At 49.5% G+C, this 17,341-nt stretch overlaps 1 protein-coding gene across 4 annotated transcripts in view; it reads left to right on the forward strand.

Moving 5' to 3' along the window:
• PI4KB (phosphatidylinositol 4-kinase beta) overlaps positions 1–17,341 on the forward strand; it is a 28,691-nt gene continuing 11,350 nt past the window's right edge. Inside the window, exons 1-4 of one of the 4 annotated variants that reach the window (XM_027533806.1) lie at positions 3–420; positions 8,326–9,262; positions 13,862–13,906; positions 16,334–16,561. In XM_027533806.1, coding sequence (XP_027389607.1) covers positions 8,354–9,262; positions 13,862–13,906; positions 16,334–16,561 — 1,182 coding nt within the window. In that variant the 5' untranslated portion in view covers positions 3–420; positions 8,326–8,353. Of the gene's footprint in view, positions 421–8,325; positions 9,263–13,861; positions 13,907–16,333; positions 16,562–17,341 lie in introns of all 4 variants that reach the window. The other 3 variants (XM_027533821.1, XM_027533830.1, XM_027533813.1) reach the window with 3 other exon arrangements.

The following is a 17,341-nucleotide window of genomic DNA, read 5'->3' on the forward strand; positions in this document are numbered from 1 at the left end:
CGCCCCCTTCTCTATTTCTGAACAGGCATGTTTCGGGCAGCTCACCCAACTCCTTAGATTACTATGGGATCCGTAGGGTCCTGAGCGTCGGAGTAGCAAGAAAGCATAGCCCACGAAGGGACTGAATTCAGAAGAAAACTCGAGATCTGCTGAGGAATTTATTTTATTTTTTTTTTAATCCTGTTGGTGCGAGAGAGGAAGACAAGGTTGTGAGGCCCGGTCGAACGCGCGGCAGCGCGAAGGCCCCCTCAGGCGGCGCTGAGGGCAGCCCCGCAGCCGGGGCCTGGTGCAGCCGCCGCGGCCGCTGTCAGGGAAGCGCAGGCGGCCAATGGAACCCGTGAGCGGCCGCTGCTGCTGAGGCGGCGGTGTCGGCAGCCCGACCCCGACCGCCCGCACCCCCTCCGCCGGGGTCCCCCGGAGGTAAGCGACTCCTACCCTGTGAGTGCCCCTTGCCCTGTGTGTGAAGGGGTCCCTCTCCCACCCTGTCCAGCACAGCCTCCCCCGCCCCCACACCTGGGTTCGACTACAAAACTATCCTCCCGGTGACACCTGCACCCCGGGTTCCTTCTCCACCTTTCTTCCCGAACCTGGGGTCCTCCCCTGCTTTTTGGCTTCCTCTTCTGTTTAGCTCCTCCCTCTGCCGGGGATTCCCCCCTCCCTCACGCTTATCCCTGTTGCCTCCGTCCCGAATTCTCTTCTCTTAAGTCGTCAAGCCTTTCCACATCACGATGCCTTTTATGGGGTCCATCCTTGTTTGTCTTTCCTCATTGTCTGTGCCCCAGCCCCCTTTCCCACGGCCTCCGCCTTTATCCCTTTTCCTGTTTTGCCCCTTAACTCCGATGTCTCTGTGCATCCCCAACCCCTGCTTCCCGGGCCTCTGTGGCCGTCTCTTCCTTTGCTGCTTCTAATTCCATTACCTCACTGCCACCCACCCACCCAGCTCCTGGCTTCCAAGAATTGTCTATTCCTTCTCCTTAAGGGATCTCAGGCCCTCACCATCATTCCCAAAGTGCTGTTTACATTCTGCTTTGACCTTAATCCTTTCTTCTCTAAAGTACTTAATGATTCCTGTAACTCTTCAGCTTTTCTCGACCCTTCCTCAGATCTCCCAACCTCTGGAGGTTTGTTCCTGTAGAAGAGAGATCTGACAGTGCTCCTTCCCATTCAGGATTTCCAACTTTGACACCTCCCTCGAGTTTCAAGGGTTTTGCTGATCCTTGTGGTACTGTTTTCCCTGTGGTCTTTATGTGTTCTCTGTCACTCTACCTTTACATACCACTTATTTCAGGATCAACTAAACCTTGAGCTAAGAAGATGTGTTGGGAGGAGGGGGGAGCCTCAGCTGTCTCAGGCTTTTCTCTGGACAGAGGGTGTTTCAGAAGGATGGAGCAAGTTTGAAGCAGTTCCTATCAGATTACACTTTGCTGGAGGAATGAACAGGCCTGCATGGAAACTGAATGAGGTTGTGAGAAATTTTGTTTTGGATAATTTAATTTTAGGCTTGTCTTAGAGGGATCACAGAATATAGTGTCTTCCCACCCCTAAGAGGAATCGGTTTGCTCTCAGTGGCTTTACTAGAATGGTTTTGGTTGATTCCGTAAGACCTTAAGCCTGGAGTGGATTTGGTCAGGGGGTAACTGGGAAAAGGAACATGAGCCAATGGAAAGAGCATGTATATTGAGAATCAGGACTCCTGGGTTCAGGATGTGACTTCTTCACTTGACCTTTAGCGTGACTTTTTTTGGGCAAATGGTCCACTCTATAGGCATAGGTATAGTAATAGGCATATAGCACAATGTGGGGGAAAATTTTTGACTTCATTATTTGTTTACAAAACACAGGGTTCCTCAGACACAAGGTATTTATTAGTAGTGATTCAGTTCTGAGAATTTTCCTTCATTCTGGTCTCTCTGTTCAACCTTTCTAGTCTCCAACCATGGGAGTAAATCAGTTTGAAAGGCAAGCTCCAGGCCTGACTCTTTCATCTGCCTTGATTTGTTTCCCCACTGCTTCAAGTTGCTGACCAGCTTTGCTGTTGCTCTTGTTCTTGAGCCATAACTCCAGATTCTGTAGGCATAAAGTACGTTTGTGGGAAAATCCTTTGAGGAAACTGGCTGGAAAAGAACACTTGGATTGAGTTGGGACTTAGGAAGCTAGTTGCTCACCTGTATACCATGTCTCTCTCTTGGCCTCCAGTAGTGAAAAGGACACGTGAAGTTCCCTTCATCTTCCTACTCTAAGCCTGTTTGAAAGTAATCATGCTACCTTGTCCCACTTCCCCCTTTTTCTGCCTCCTCGTTAGCCAGCCAGTGTCCGAGTTCATAAGTCCCCTTTTTAGGAGCAGCTTTGCTCCTTGGGAGCACCCCTAAAGATAAGTCATATTCCTCCTAGTTGCTCTGCTTCCTTCTCAGAGCTGGGTCCACACTGTGTGAGGACACATTTGCTGAACACTATCCAAAGCAGCAAATTGAGATTGTCTAATTTGGGGAAGAAGCTTGAGAGGGACCTTTCAGTAAGTCGCATGAGACCGGAGAGGGCCTAGTTCAAGTGCATTTGGAGCTTGTGGTGGGGAGGAACAGTTCAGAGAGAGGTGAGTGTACAGGTTGCTTTCTTTGCCATCTGTCAGTTACACCAGGGGCTCCCAGAGCTGGCTTGGGCTGTCTGGCTGGTATCTGCTTATACCAGCTCTAGAGCCCTGAACAGATTTCTCCGCTTCATTCAATATTGACTTAACTTCCCTGAGACCACTGTTCTCCCTACCCTATCCCCTAATGCCACTCTGCCTTGGGACCTTGGGTCAGCATTTACCTGGTTCCTGGTAGGGCTCGAGCCTGTTTGATGGCTTGGTTCTGTGTTTCTACAAGGGAAGGGTTGTACTCAAACTCCATTTTTACCATTGAGGTTAAGAGGGAAGGATAAGCTAAGACCTCCTTAAAGAAAGGTTTGAGTTAGACTTTGAGACATGAAGAGGGAGTCCTCAGGAGCAGAACAGGCAGCTTAGGATGATTAGAAGTCCCTTTTGAAGAGCAGCTTCTTCTTCTTTTTTTTTAAATTTTATTTTATTTTTAAACTTTACATAATTGTGTTAGTGCCAAATATCAAAATGAATCCGCCACAGGTATACATGTGTTCCCCATCCTGAACCCTCCTCCCTCCTCCCTCCCCATACCATCCCTCTGGGTCGTCCCAGTGCACTAGCCCCAAGCATCCAGTATCATGCATCGAACCTGGACTGGAAACTCGTTTCATACATGATATTTTACAAGTTTCAATGCCATTCTCCCAAATCTTCCCACCCTCTCCATCTCCCACAGAGTCCATAAGACTGTTCTATACATCAGTGTCTCTTTTGCTGTCTCGTACACAGGGTTATTGTTACCATCTTTCTAAATTCCATATATATGCGTTAGTATACTGTATTGGTGTTTTTCTTTCTGGCTTACTTCACTCTGTATAATAGGCTCCAGTTTCATCCACCTCATTAGAACTGATTCAAATGTATTCTTTTTAATGGCTGAGTAATACTCCATTGTGTATATGTACCACAGTTTTCTTATCCATTCATCTGCTGATGGACATCTAGGTTGCTTCTTTTTAAAAATTATTATTAAAGACATATGTGCATTTGGTAATGAATCCAGTGGTACTTAAAGAATTTATGATGAAAATCAATAGTCCCTTTCCCTTTATCCCTACTCCTAAAGATAACCTCTTAGTTATTTTAGTGTTTCTCTCTGACAGTTATTGCCAGAGCTTTAGATAAAATTTTTGTTCTTCTGTTTTTTGGTTTATTAATCATTACAAAAGAAGACTGTGTTTCAGAAGATTCATACTTCTCTTGTTTATATGTTGTTTTTGTTTCTACTGGAAGCCTGAGTACTTTTAAATGACATATTTGAACCTCCTTTCCGTTAACTTTTTAAAAAATTATTTATTTTTAATTAGAGGATAATTGCTTTACAATATTGTGTTGGTTTCTGCCATACATCAGTGTGAATCAGCCATAGGTACACATACGTCCCCTCCCTCCCACCTCCCACCCTATCCATTAACTTTTAATAGCCTCTCTTAACTACCTTGTAGGATGAAGATATTGGCTCCACTACTCTTTTTTCCGGTTCACATGATCCATCTCTCCATCTCAAAGGGATCTTTTTTTTTTTTCCAGAGGGATCTTTTAAAAGGTGATGGAAAATTGAGCTCACCTTTCTGTTTGGAGGTAAAGCAATAAATAAGATGATCTCTTAAGGGTCATTCTATGAAAATACAGGAACATATTAAAAACATGAGGACCGATCTGAAGCAGTCATGTTTATCTAATTCGTGGAAAAAGATTTCAAGAAGGGGATGGTGATTAACTGTGTGAGGAAATTGATTTGGGGCTCTTTACATCTTGTCCTAGCAGAGACCAATCCACCAAGTTGTTTCATGGAGGCCAGTGGAGGGTTGTTTGTCTAGAATCTTTTGAGGTGATGAGAAGCAAGAAGCCAAGTTAAGTGATAGCGTTCCCTACCCCCAGAATCTTCTGCAGACTTGGATGCTCAGTCACAGAAGACATGCACGTGTGCCTCTCCGTCCTCCTTCCCTGCTGTTCTCTGCTTGGCCCTGAGCAAGCCCTCTGATGCTCACCTGAGGATTCCCTTCTTTGCCCAGACATCAGGTGTGGAGCCAGTTGGTTGTCAACATTCCCCGTCCCCCTCCCACACACACCCCTTTCCGAGAAGCTAGCTGCTAGTCTGGGCCATGGTACATCTCTTCAGTTCCCTTCTAGCCTCACCGGAAGGCCACTTTAGGCTCCCAGTGTGAAGTGTGGAGCCTTAGTTGTCTGTGTCCTTGAGAGCCATAGGAGTCTTTTGATATTAAAGGTTTGGATTTTCTTCTCTGGGGTTTTTCTAGTTCTCTGACTTAAAAGGGGAAAGGTGGTGAAAACAGAAACCGTTTCTTCCTTTTTTGCTTTCTAGTCCTTTGACTCTCTTTAGAACAGTTACTCATCAAAGCTATATTTTCTTTGCATTTCAGAATGAATTAACTGATGTTAAAGACCATATCTGAATTTAGGTTTTGAAAAATCCATTTCTTATTTCTTATTGCCTAAATTACCAAAACAACCATTTCCTTCAGCTCCTCCTTCTCCCCATGAGTTGCTTCAGAGGCAGGCAGTTCCTGAGACTCAGGAAGGCCAGGAGGGAAGCCAAACTCCTGTTTGGTGGTTTCTAGTGGCAGAGCTGCCCTTTACAGGAGAGGAGTTTGCTTTTCCTCCTCCTCTTGACATTATCTGTTCCCTGGGGAGTAAAGGTTGTCAAATGGGGGACCTGTTCTGTTCAGTGGGCAAGTCCCCTAAATACTGTAATATGGGATTTCTAGCTCAACCCTGGGATAAAAGAAATGATGGCCTCCTCGCCTTCCTTCCTGGTGCCAGTAGTAATCCCAGTTGTGACCATTTCCAGATCGTCTGTATTTCCTAGTGAAATCTGAAATGCTGTATGTGGGAGGATGTCTGAACTTCTTTTCCCTTGGAAGTTTTGATAAGTGGTCTTTTAGGAGCTTTTGGTGTCTTGAAAATCTCTGGAGTAGAGGAAAAGAGAATCATGTGCCAAGCATAGAGAGATTGAAAAAAAAAGAGTTGGTTATATAAAGTGATCTGAGTCTGTTTTGTGAGTGTCTAAGCAGACCTAAAGGGTAGTAGTGGCCCCAGATGAATTTGAGGAATCTGAGAACCCTTGGTGCAGGGCGCTACAGAGTTGCAGCAGGTACTGATGAACACTTCCCTCTTATTATTCCTGTGCGACCCACAGCTGCGAGTAGAGACAGATCCACATGGGCAGAGGCGGCCATGCCGGTTCTGCTGCTCAGAGGTCACTGCCTCATTTGGGAAAGAGCATAGTGAAAGAGTCGCCACCTTCTTGCTGATTCCAGTCTCAGACTGCATCAGAGAAATTTAATTGGGGGATGAACTTCTTGCTTGACAGAGTTAAGCGAAAAATAAACTGAATTAGCCTTTTTTTTTAAATACTCCTTGAGAACTTAAGAGTTCTCCATCCATCTTCCTGCACAACGTTAGTGGTTGACTGCTGGGCGAGAGCAAGCTGGACTATGTATGTTGGGCAGATGAAGGTAACCTTGAGTCTTAACATTTCAGAGGTTCAAGAAGAGGCACTGAAAGAGTAGCAGTGGAAACTCGGGCTTTGCAGAGTGACTAGAGAGTCTGTATCTTGAGCCTCCTTCCACTTACTTGGGTTCACTAGGGTCAGTCCCCACTTATCAGGTTCGTTGATGTCACTATCAGTTGGAAATGACCTGCCTTCCAGCTCCACAACTGCTTCTGCCTTCCTCCTGCTCATGCTCTTGAGTGTGACGGAGCCGCACGCTATATGTATTTGTGATGAGGCCTCTTGAGTCCTTTGCTACCTACAGCCAGACTCTGGAGCTGCGTCAATCTGACATTAATATAGTGTACCTCTCCCAGTCCTTGCTTTGAGATTTCCTCCTGTTCTGCACTGATTCTCCTGATCTGGATTTAGTGAGTCTCTGAAGAATCATTCTAGGCAGGCAGTGGCGTTTATCAGGTGTCCTCTCACTGACTTTCCTTCTGATTCCTCCAGAGAGGAATTGTTGGTTGTGTGTTTTCTTCTCCTTTGGAGATTCTGGACACATGGCTTCCAGCCTATCTTTTTGTCTTCTCACAGCCCCTCCAGTTCTTGGAGTGTGTGTATGAGGATGGGGGAAAGTGGGGTTGGGATAGGAGAGGGCTCACAGAAAACTAAGTCACTCTCCTTATAAACAACATAGGCATGTGCACGTGCATAGTTTATTAACCTTTTAGGTGATTAGGATTTAACTAGCATTTGTAGCAGAGAGGGCGATGGCACCCCACTCCAGTACTCTTGCCTGGAAAATCCCATGGGCGGAGGAGCCTGATGGGCTGCAGTCCATGGGGTCGCTAAGAGTCGGACACGACTGAGCGACTTCACTTTCACTTTTCACTTTCCTGCATTGGAGAAGGCAATGGCAACCCACTCCAGTGTTCTTGCCTGGAGAATCCCAGGGACAGAGGAGCCTGGTGGGCTGCCGTCTATGGGGTCGCACAGAGTCGGACACGACTGAAGCGACTTAGCAGCATTTGTAGAGTACTACTGTGTGCCTGTACTAGACTTCCTTGTAGTTCAAACAGTAAAGAATCTGCCTGCGAGGCAGGAGACCAGGGTTCGATCCCTGGGTTGGGAAGTTCCTCTGAAGAAGAGAATGGCAGTCCACTCCACTTTTCTTGCCTGGAGAATTCCATGCACAGAGAAGCCTGGTGGGCTATAGTCCATAGGGTCGCAAAGAGTTGGACACAACAGTGACTCACACACACACACACACACTGTGGGCCAGGGACAGACATGTTAGTTCTTTCGCACACATAAAGTTACTCACTTTGTTAATACACAGTGACATTAAGAAATAGACATGTTTCTTCCCATTTTACAGTTGAGGAAACAAACTCGGAAGATAGGTGGTTTGCCTAAGTTTACACACATACTGGCAGAGCCTAGATTTTGAATCTCAGCCTGTTTGAGTCCCAGTTCAGGAGTTTTCCCACCATCCTTCAGCTGCCACAGCACTGGAGGAAGGGAGCATGATGTCATGTCCTCAGACGAGCAGAGAAATGGCACACCTCAGCAGGGCTGACGATGGATGTTTCTGAGCTATTTTCTTCTCGGTAAAGCCTGGTATGGTGGTTGCTGGCCATTATCTTTTGGGTGCGTTGAGTCTAAAAAGGAAGGTAAGAAAAGTATCTATAACTGGAAAAACACATCAAGATTTTAGCACTAAATAAAGGTGAGATGTTCAGGACCTGTGTATGGAGTGTTACATGAGGAACAAAATACAGTTTAAAGAGGAAAACATAAAGGTTACTGGCAAGGCATTTGAGGGAGATATCGGAAGAGCATGGAGGGAGAAAAAAGCATTTGAAGAGTGGGGACAAGAGAATTAAGACCAGAATTGCTTCCCAGTCTATCTGAAGAATTTGTAAACCTATATAAACATAACAAAGATAAAGCAACATTTAACAAATACAAGTTAAGAACAGAGGCTAAATTGAGTAACCAAGCACAGAAGGAGTGAAGAGTAATGTAGGGGTCGGAGGTGGAAGGAGGGAGTCAGGGTAAGCTTCCTGGGAGGGGATGACTTTTCATCTGAGTTTGAGTGAGTCCCGGAAGACATAAAGAGAGGGGATGCCTGGGAAGGTGTCCTGGTGAGGGCCAGACCTGAGGTTGGCACCACTAATGGTGTGTGTGTGTGTCTCCCTTTCTCTTCCTTTCTCCCTCCTTCCTTCTCTAGCTTGGAAGCTCAAAGTCTGGCTGTGGCCATGGGAGACACGATAGTGGAGCCTGCCCCCCTGAAGCCAACTTCTGAGCCCGCTCCTGGCCCACCAGGGAATAATGGGGGCTCCTTGCTAAGTGTCATCACGGAGGGGGTCGGGGAGCTCTCGGTGATTGACCCTGAGGTGGCCCAGAAGGCCTGCCAGGAGGTGCTGGAGAAAGTCAAGCTCTTGCATGGAGGCGTGGCCATCTCTAGCAGAGGCACCCCCCTGGAGCTGGTCAATGGGGATGGTGTGGACAGCGAGATCCGTTGCCTGGACGACCCACCCGCCCAGATAAGGGAGGAGGAAGATGAGATGGGGGCCACGGTGGCCTCAGGCACAGCCAAGGGAGCAAGAAGGCGGCGACAGAACAACTCGGCCAAACAGTCTTGGCTGCTGAGGCTGTTTGAGTCGAAACTGTTTGACATCTCCATGGCCATTTCATACCTGTATAACTCCAAGGAGCCTGGAGTGCAGGCCTACATTGGCAACCGGCTCTTCTGCTTTCGTAATGAGGATGTGGACTTCTATCTGCCCCAGTTGCTTAACATGTACATCCACATGGACGAGGACGTGGGTGATGCCATCAAGCCCTACATAGTCCACCGCTGCCGCCAGAGCATTAACTTTTCCCTCCAGTGTGCTCTGTTGCTGGGGGCCTACTCTTCAGACATGCACATTTCCACTCAGCGACACTCCCGTGGGACCAAGCTACGGAAGCTGATCCTCTCAGATGAGCTGAAGCCCGCTCACCGAAAGAGGGAGCTGCCCTCCTTGAGCCCAGCCCCCGACACAGGGCTGTCTCCCTCTAAAAGGACCCACCAGCGCTCTAAGTCAGATGCCACCGCCAGCATAAGTCTCAGCAGCAACTTGAAACGAACAGCCAGCAACCCTAAAGTGGAGAATGAGGACGAGGTAAAATTCCCGGGCGGGACGGAGGGGCAAGCCAGGTGGCATGGAGACAGGATGTCTGGTTCAGGGTTACTCTGTCCGTTTCACTCCTTCCCTCTGTTTCATTTCACCAATTAAAGATGGAATGTTAGAATGGAAAAAGACCTTAGGATTCATGTATTCCAGCTGCCTCGTCTTACAAAGGAAGAACTCAGAGACCCAGGGAGATAAAGTGACTTGCCTCAGGTCGTATAGCTTAGTAGCAAGGCTGATACTCCTGACTGTCCAGTGGGTTTTTACTAAATTGCACTACCATCCTTTTACTTCCTGAGAACTGTGGCAGAGAGCCTCCCCAGCCTGACTTGAACCCTGGGATATCTACCAGGTCCTCTCAAAGCAGCAACCATGGCGGGGAGGAAAAGGGGTTCTGTGTGTGAATTCTGTGCATGCTGGGGGAGGGGAGATGATAAGTAGACCCTCAGCTTCATTCCCCTGGCCACTGCTCTTCATAATCCCTCTCCCTCACTCCCTGGAGATCCTGCTCCTTGTTGACATAAGGGTAAGGTTCATTCCCTGTCACTGAGGCATCTGCAGAATGCCTTCCCGCCTGCCTTTCCTTGGGGGAAGGGCTGTCTTGCTTGTCTCTTTCCCATATCATTTGGGAGAAGCACAGAAGGAAGAGGGAAGCAGTCCTGATACAGAGTAAATCTTGGGCACACCCAGTGTCGAGTCAAGGACCTGAACCCAAGAAGAGAAAGCAGCAGTCGGGGTGTCCCATTTAGGATACAGAGTGGGGTGAGATAAGCCACCAGCTGGTCATATTGTTCAGTCTCTAAGTCGTGTCTGACTCTTGGCGACCCCGTGGATGCAGCACGCCGGGCTTCATACACACCATTTATTCCACATCTGGACAGAGAGCAGGGAAACTTGCCCCATGAACAACCAAGTGTTAGTGACCTACCTAATGTCCCAGCCAGAAAATGGTCCCCCAGTCCCCACCCCACCCCTGACTCCCCACCAGCCAGGCTCCCATCTGGCTGCCAGCCTAGCCTTAGGGAAGAAGGGAGAAAAGACTGAGGCATTTGCACTTGCTGGAGAATGCGTGTAGCCATGGTGCTGGCATCTGCCTCTCTGGGGCCCACAACCCACCCACATTTTTGATACAATGGGACTTCTTTCAAGTAAAGAGGTCAGAGTGACTAGGGCAGGGAAAGGCAGGAGGGAAAGAGAATACAGAGCCTGGTCTGTCTGGAAATTTGGTGTTGTGATACATTTACTGAGCACTTAGTACGTGCCAAGCATCATGTCAGATATTTTACATTTAATCCTCACAACAACGTTAAGAGACAGGTATTGTTTTACCACTGAGGAAACAGAGGGGTTAGATGATTTGCCTCAAGTTTCTCAACCAGTGTCTGTCACACCCAGCCTCAGCTATCAGAGTCCACACGGGGAAGAACAGCCTAGGCCTTAGCCATGAAGGTTTCCACGCCCATGAACAGGCAGGGCCCAGCTGTTCTCAGAACCAGAATGGACCATTTTCATTTCCAGTTGAGCTTGGCAGGAAGCCCAGGGTCATGAAAGGAGGCTGTTGGAGAGCAAGAAGAATCATCCAGAGCTGGTGGGACTGAGGTCATGCAGGGTTTGGGAGCTCCTCTTGGGGTCAAGCCTGTAGTGGTATGAGTGTGAGCAGCTGTAAGTGAATCCCTTGGTGCCTCGTGTCAGGCGCCTCTTGGCTTTTCTCCGTGGGCATTTTGTAGTACTCATCTTAGGGCCAGGAAAACTGAGGCCTTGGGCTTTCTGTCCTCTGTGTTGATCCTTAGTCCCTCTTGCAGCCCACTACTGCCTAGGATGGGATTTGGGGTGATGCTGAGACACAGGTATTCTGTGAATGCTAAAATCCTCTAGATTGGCTTCTCCAGCTGCCATTCTTCCCAACCTGGCTCCTTTTTCCTGGGTCAGTAGATCCAGGGACGAAAGGAGACACCACTCCCAGGTTATATGATGCTAGCAGAAAGAGACACCAGAATCCACTGTGGCTCCCCAGGAAATGTGAGAGTGAGAGTCACCAGGAGTCTAAGCGTTGGAGTCTTCAGCCCAGAGGTCTCTCCAAACCCCTTTGACTTTTCGAAGATACATCTTTCAAGGCCTTTGTCTTCCAAGTATTGGTTTTCTTTCTTCTAATTGTCCACCTCCCCTGTCATGCAACATTCATTCACTCAGCCTGTAGTTCTCAAGCTTGTCCACGCAGAGCCTGTGCTGGAAGCAGCAGGGATGTAGGATAAAATGCTGTCCTTTCCTCCAGGAACTTACAAAGTAATAGGGAGATCCCATTATCTAGGAAGTTGTTTGGTTTGTGACTCTTCAATTTTGTATCCTGAAACTTTACTGAATTTCTTAGTTCTAGCGATTTTCTGGTGACTCTCTTGAAATGTTGATTCCTGTACGTGAGAAGGAAGTATACAGCTCACTAAAACAAAACTCAGGATTATCTAAGGTCTGAACAGAGACTCTCAAAGGAGAGACACCCTGTTCGCCCTCTCTGGCTTTCCCCGTGGGCTCTGAGTTTAATACTGTGCTCCCACCACCAGCAGGGACCCTCTGGAGGGTGAAGCGAGGACTCCAGGAAGAATCCCAGGTGCTCGTGCAGTCTCTTCCTGCCTAGGGTCTCCCAGCAGAGTTCTTCTCTCCCCACATTTCACAGAGGGTTCTGTTTTTTAATGAGGAATCCTTTACACTCTTCCCTACAAGTAAAGGGCTCCAGCACTGATTTCTCCCATCTCCTCCCGCTCCTGCTCCCACCCGCCGCCCAGCCCAGCCCTTCAGAGCAGTTTTTCTCAACCTCGTCAGGGAGCTCTTAAGTGGGGCAGGTAGTTTTCCTTTCCAGTTGTAACCACTTGGTGGATATTTTGGCCTAGGGTGGGGGCTCAGGGAACGGAGTGATTTAGATCCTACCCCCACCCAACACGTTCCCCCTGTAATGTAGATCAGCCTTGTCTTCTCAGGGCTATAACCTTTGTACAGAGAAATCTGTATATCACACTGGAAGCCCAAGAGGCCTTCCAGCCCGATAGAGTGTGATGTCAGCTTCTTGGCCTCAAGCTTCTCTCCTTAGAGCTGACTCAGTTTGAGTGACTCAAGTCTCCAGAGGAGGAGAGAGGAGCAGTTCATGGTATATCTCCCTGCCCCCAAGGCTGTTAATGAGTCAGACAGGACCATCCTGTCTGTAGAAGCAGCTGGCACGGGGCTTGTGGAACCCAAATCCTGCCTACTGTTCCTTCCCCACCCAACTCCGGGGTAGAGATTGAGCCAGCAAGTCATCATCAGCCTGCGCATCCTGGCTGCCTTGGTGCTCCCTCCCACCACCACTCCCCTCCAAGCAGAAGAGCTGTGGCCTTGGGAGAGTGTACAGCTTGACTTCTTCAAAGTGCCACTCTCTCCAAATTCTTTAAAGAAAGACCCAACAAGAGGGCCTCCAGCTGGAATAGAATGTAAACCGTGGAATTGAATTAAGTAGATGCTTGAAATTCTGATTGCAGAGTAGCTCAGCGACCACTGCCCTCCTGCCCTGAGAGCGGCTTTGACTTTGTCTCTCGAGTCCAGGACCCTCCCTTCCTGTGCACCGTGTACCCATATTGCCCCTCTCCCTGTCCTGGGAGACCTTGGTGGACAGAACCCAGGGTGGGCCTGTGCACGAGCGCAGCAGAGCCGCTCAGTGACTTGCAGCACCAGTCCTGTCCCTGTTTTGCTCGCAGACACTAGTAAGACAGGAATGGGGTGAGTTTTAGCTAACTCCCCCGAACTGGGACTAGGACAGCTGCTGTGGAGCAGCCAGCCACTCAGCTTTCTCAGACGGATTCAGTTGGGACCTGGCTTCTCAGCTTACATCCAAAAATTGTAGTTTATTGAGTGTCACATGAAACGGCCTGATCGGAAGCCCACAGAAGTTTGGTAGGGAAGAGAGTTACTCGTCCTTAACTCCCAGCAGCACCTAGCACAGATGTTTCATGCTCCTGGGTCCCTGCTAGCCCTCATCACATGATTCAGGGGTGGGATTGGGTTTCCCAGGGTGATAATGAGGCTGATTAGAGAGGAGATGTACCTGGCACTGAAAGGTTAGCTCTGCTTTCTCCTTGACATCTCCAAGAAGCTTGAGGAACATGGGATTTCTGGTATGGGGGCCATGCAGCTTGTTAAATTCAGTCTCAATGGTGGTCTCCATGGAGAAGGGGTTGGTTGAGCATGTGAGTGAATAAAGAGGAAGCAGGAAAGCTTTGCAGCATCAAGGTACCTGCCTCCCTGACGGATCCAGCTGTAGGATTTTTTCCTAGAAGGAAGGCTTGTGCAGGCAAGAACAGAAGGGCAGGAAATGAAAAGCAGAGGCCACTACCTCTTCAACCCTTCTGACCTCAAGGTCTACGCTAGCTTTCTAGCATCTTCCACAATGTCAAGAATCTAGGCAAGTGGCATTTGTGGGCTGACTTTCTTTCATTAAAGCAGAAGGGTAGAGCTGCATAAGAGAAATAGTTATGATCCAGGTTGGAGCTAAATTCTATGCCTTTGTCTCTCTCCCTTCCCTCCCTGCCCCTTTCTTCTCCCCCTTGCCCTCCGGCCCTTTCCCAGGAGCTCTCCTCCAGCACCGAGAGTATTGATAATTCATTCAGTTCCGTAAGTCGGGCCAGGCTGGGACTGGGTGGCAGGCTCCCCCCATGGCCGCATTTCCTCTCCGTCCCCAGGTCTTCTGAGTCCCCAGGTCAAGGCTGGAGTTAAAAGTTGCCTTTTCTTCCTGGGACTTCAGCCCCTAACTCCCAGGCCTCCGAGACCTGGAGGAGCCCCTGCTCTTCATTGCCAGTGCTGAGGGGGCTCAGTTGATCCTTCTCCCAGGACAGCTGGGTTGTAGTGCAACGCAGCCCCCAGCTCTTGGTTCTCTAGAGCAAACAGCTGGGAGAGAGGTAGAATTTACCCCTGGATTGAAGCCAAGAGCTGCTTGGCAGAAACCCCCAGGATCCTGTTTCTCCCACCCAGCACCCTTTCCCTGTGGCTTCTGCCGTCAGACCATCAAATACTTATTCAGTGTCTTCCAAATGCCAGGCCCCATGCTGGGTGAGCTGACTGGAGAAGCAAATAGGATTTGGCCTGAAGGAACGTTGCGCCTCCCCACACCAGTTTCCTTTTTAACTTCACATTTCTTTCAGGTCTGAGTTCTTCCCTTTCCCAGCCCCCTGCCCAGGATGTTTCGTAACCCTCATTCTCCTTTCTTGTTCCCTCTGGACTAACCCCTGACCCTCCGGTCCCACAGGGTCTCGGACCTTGTTGCTGGGCAGAGACGTGAGAGGAAATGCTGGACCCTCTGGGAGTTTGGATGATTCTTTTACGTTTTACTTTTGATTTGTCTTCCCAATCAGTTTTCTCTGTTCTGTGCTGATCCCCTTTCAGTCATGACTCCTATCTCCTCCCATGTGGCAGTGCCTCTCTCTCGAGGCCGGGGGTCATATTTCCAACATGCTGACGTAATTTAGGGGCTCCCAGCCCAAAGGCTGAATTGAGGATGGGAAGGAATTCTGTTGTTTCTAATCTGAAATAACTATGAATTGGTTGGGGTGGAGGGTCTTTGGGACCATGACCATTTGCCACCTGAGTGGATGGATTAGGGGATCAGGATGAATGAAGGAGTGAGTCTCCAGATTTCCTCTTCCTTTCTTTAACTCTCTCTGAAGCCCCTAGGATATTTCCAGGGACCAGAGGTCTAGTTCTGTTGTCTTCCTGTCTTTATCTCTTTTTCAACCCTGCCTCCCGAAGCATTCCTGACTGATTCAGACACCTGGGTCTTCATTACTGTGTGGGGCCCTGGGCCAGTCCCCTGTGGGTAGAGCCTGAGAGCTGAGCTGTCCCTTTGAACCCTGGCTCTGAGCACATGCAGAGCTGGGCCTGGTACTGCTCAGCTTTGCAAAGAAGCTCTTTATGGCAATGTGAGGGGGTGAGGGTAGAAATTCTCACTCGGGAAACTGAGCTTGACACACAAAGAGGGAGAGAAGCCTGGTGAGTGAGATACTACTGTTTCTATTTGAGGAAGAGAGATTGTCCTTGCCTAGCTGAGGAGAGATGGGCCAGGGAGCTGGGTGGCCATCTTGATAAAATGCCCCTTAAGGTGGAAGGACTTAGGCTGAGAAAGGAGCCCTTTTCCATGTCTAGCTGAGCCCATCTCTTTCCCCATCCCCGCCTGACTCCCAACACTGACTTTGCCCTTTCTAAGAATGAAGTGCCCAGCGTGAGCAGCCAAGCCCAGAGGAGGGAGCGAATGTGGGTAGCCTAGTCCCTGAGAGGTAGGGGAAGAGGATCCAAGGAGGAATCACTGAGACAGGCCTTCAGGGCCGGCACCAGGGCCTGAAAGGAGCTGTCTTCTCCACCCACCTGTGCACACCTCCCAGCCTCCATGTGCTTTTTCTTTCCCTGTTGATTGTTCCCTCATTAGTGCAAAGTCTGCTCATCCTGCCTCATACCCTGCATGCGCACTGACCCTCAGTGAGAGATTGTGGGGTGGGCAGGGGGGTGCTGTGGAAGCAGCAGCAGTCACTTGAATGGACTGAATCCTCCTTTGAAAGGAGGGGTACTGATTCACAGCTCCCCTCTGGAGCTCTGCGGGCCTGCTGGACACCCAGCCTAGGGATCCTATGGGGAGAGGGATGGCCTCGTTGTTGAGATGGGTGAAGCACTTCAGGTGTGAGCAGCATTGCTGTCTGGGTCCCTGGCAGACCTCTCTGGATGTCATCCTCCCGTCCGTCTGGGAGCCTTGGGACAGTTCCTCGGGAACTCAAGTCCAAGAGAAGTGGGGTGCATCGAGTGACCTGGAGTCACACACCCCCTTCCCGTCAAGAAACAGCCTGTGAAGGAGGGCAGTGCTGGCTTTTCCGCCTGTTCCCAATTCAGGTTGATGGGCGTGGGTGGGATCTCCTGAGAGGGCCATCAGGTCTCCCTTCCCTGGAGTACTGGAAACACTGGGACCCCTGGCCTGCGGGGCTAGTTGTGACTGAGTGGGAGGACCACTTTTTTCTATGGTTTCTTCACCATCTTTTACTTCACGCCACCCCCCTGTAGCCCGTCAGACTGGCTCCTGAGCGAGAATTCATCAAGTCCCTGATGGCGATTGGCAAGCGGCTGGCCACACTCCCCACCAAGGAGCAGAAGACACAGCGGCTGATCTCAGAGCTCTCCCTGCTCAACCACAAGCTCCCTGCCCGAGTCTGGCTGCCCACTGCTGGCTTCGACCACCACGTGGTCCGCGTGCCCCACACCCAGGCTGTCGTCCTCAATTCTAAGGACAAGGTAGGTGGGCTCGGGCCTCAACCAGACCCCTCATCTGTCTCTACTCCCGTGGCTGTGTGTACAGGCCCAGGGAAGCCCCCCTGGCATCCTGAACTCCTCCATAGCTCATATGCACCTGTCAGCCTTGACTTCACCTCCGCTCTGTTGTGATTCCAAGCGCCCGCCTGTCCCTGTTCTTGGGCTTTGTTTTTCTGGACCAAAGAGGCCTAATGTGTTCAGCTTGCCTCCTGCTCTGTCTCAGAGAAGAGCCACTCTCCTCACCTTCTAGTCCTTCTGGGAGCCCTTCTCCAGCCCTTCCATAACTCTGAGGCTTTCCAGGTACAGCAACAATAAAAGTAGAGAAATGTTTGTTTCTAAGACCTTTTCTGATCACAGTGGGCAGGGAGAAGGAGAGAAAGGTGCCCAGTTCACGTTGGAGAGAATTAGCTAAAGTAGTATGCTGGTTGAAATGAGTACTAATGGTTCAGATGTTTGTTTGTTTTTTCCAGAAGACGTATTGAAGATTAGAATCCTGGGCACAGTGCCCAGCTTTTTCCTAGTCTTTCGGTTTTGAGGACAAGTCCGCAGAGGCATTCAGGCCTCTCTGATGGGTGGTAATTGATAGTTTGGGGTGGTTTTGGTCAGGTGCACCCTCTGTACATTTTGAAGCTCGGCTGAACATTTGCTAGACCTATATACTCTCAGCCAGACTCTTACATATGTATTCACAGGATCAGTTCCTGCCCTAAGTAGGGCATTCCTGGTGTCTGGGGACTGATGGAGGCGCTGGTGCAGGGGTGG

This window comes from Bos indicus x Bos taurus, chromosome 3 (assembly GCF_003369695.1).
Source record: "Bos indicus x Bos taurus breed Angus x Brahman F1 hybrid chromosome 3, Bos_hybrid_MaternalHap_v2.0, whole genome shotgun sequence".
Classification (NCBI taxonomy): Eukaryota; Metazoa; Chordata; class Mammalia; order Artiodactyla; family Bovidae; genus Bos; species Bos indicus x Bos taurus.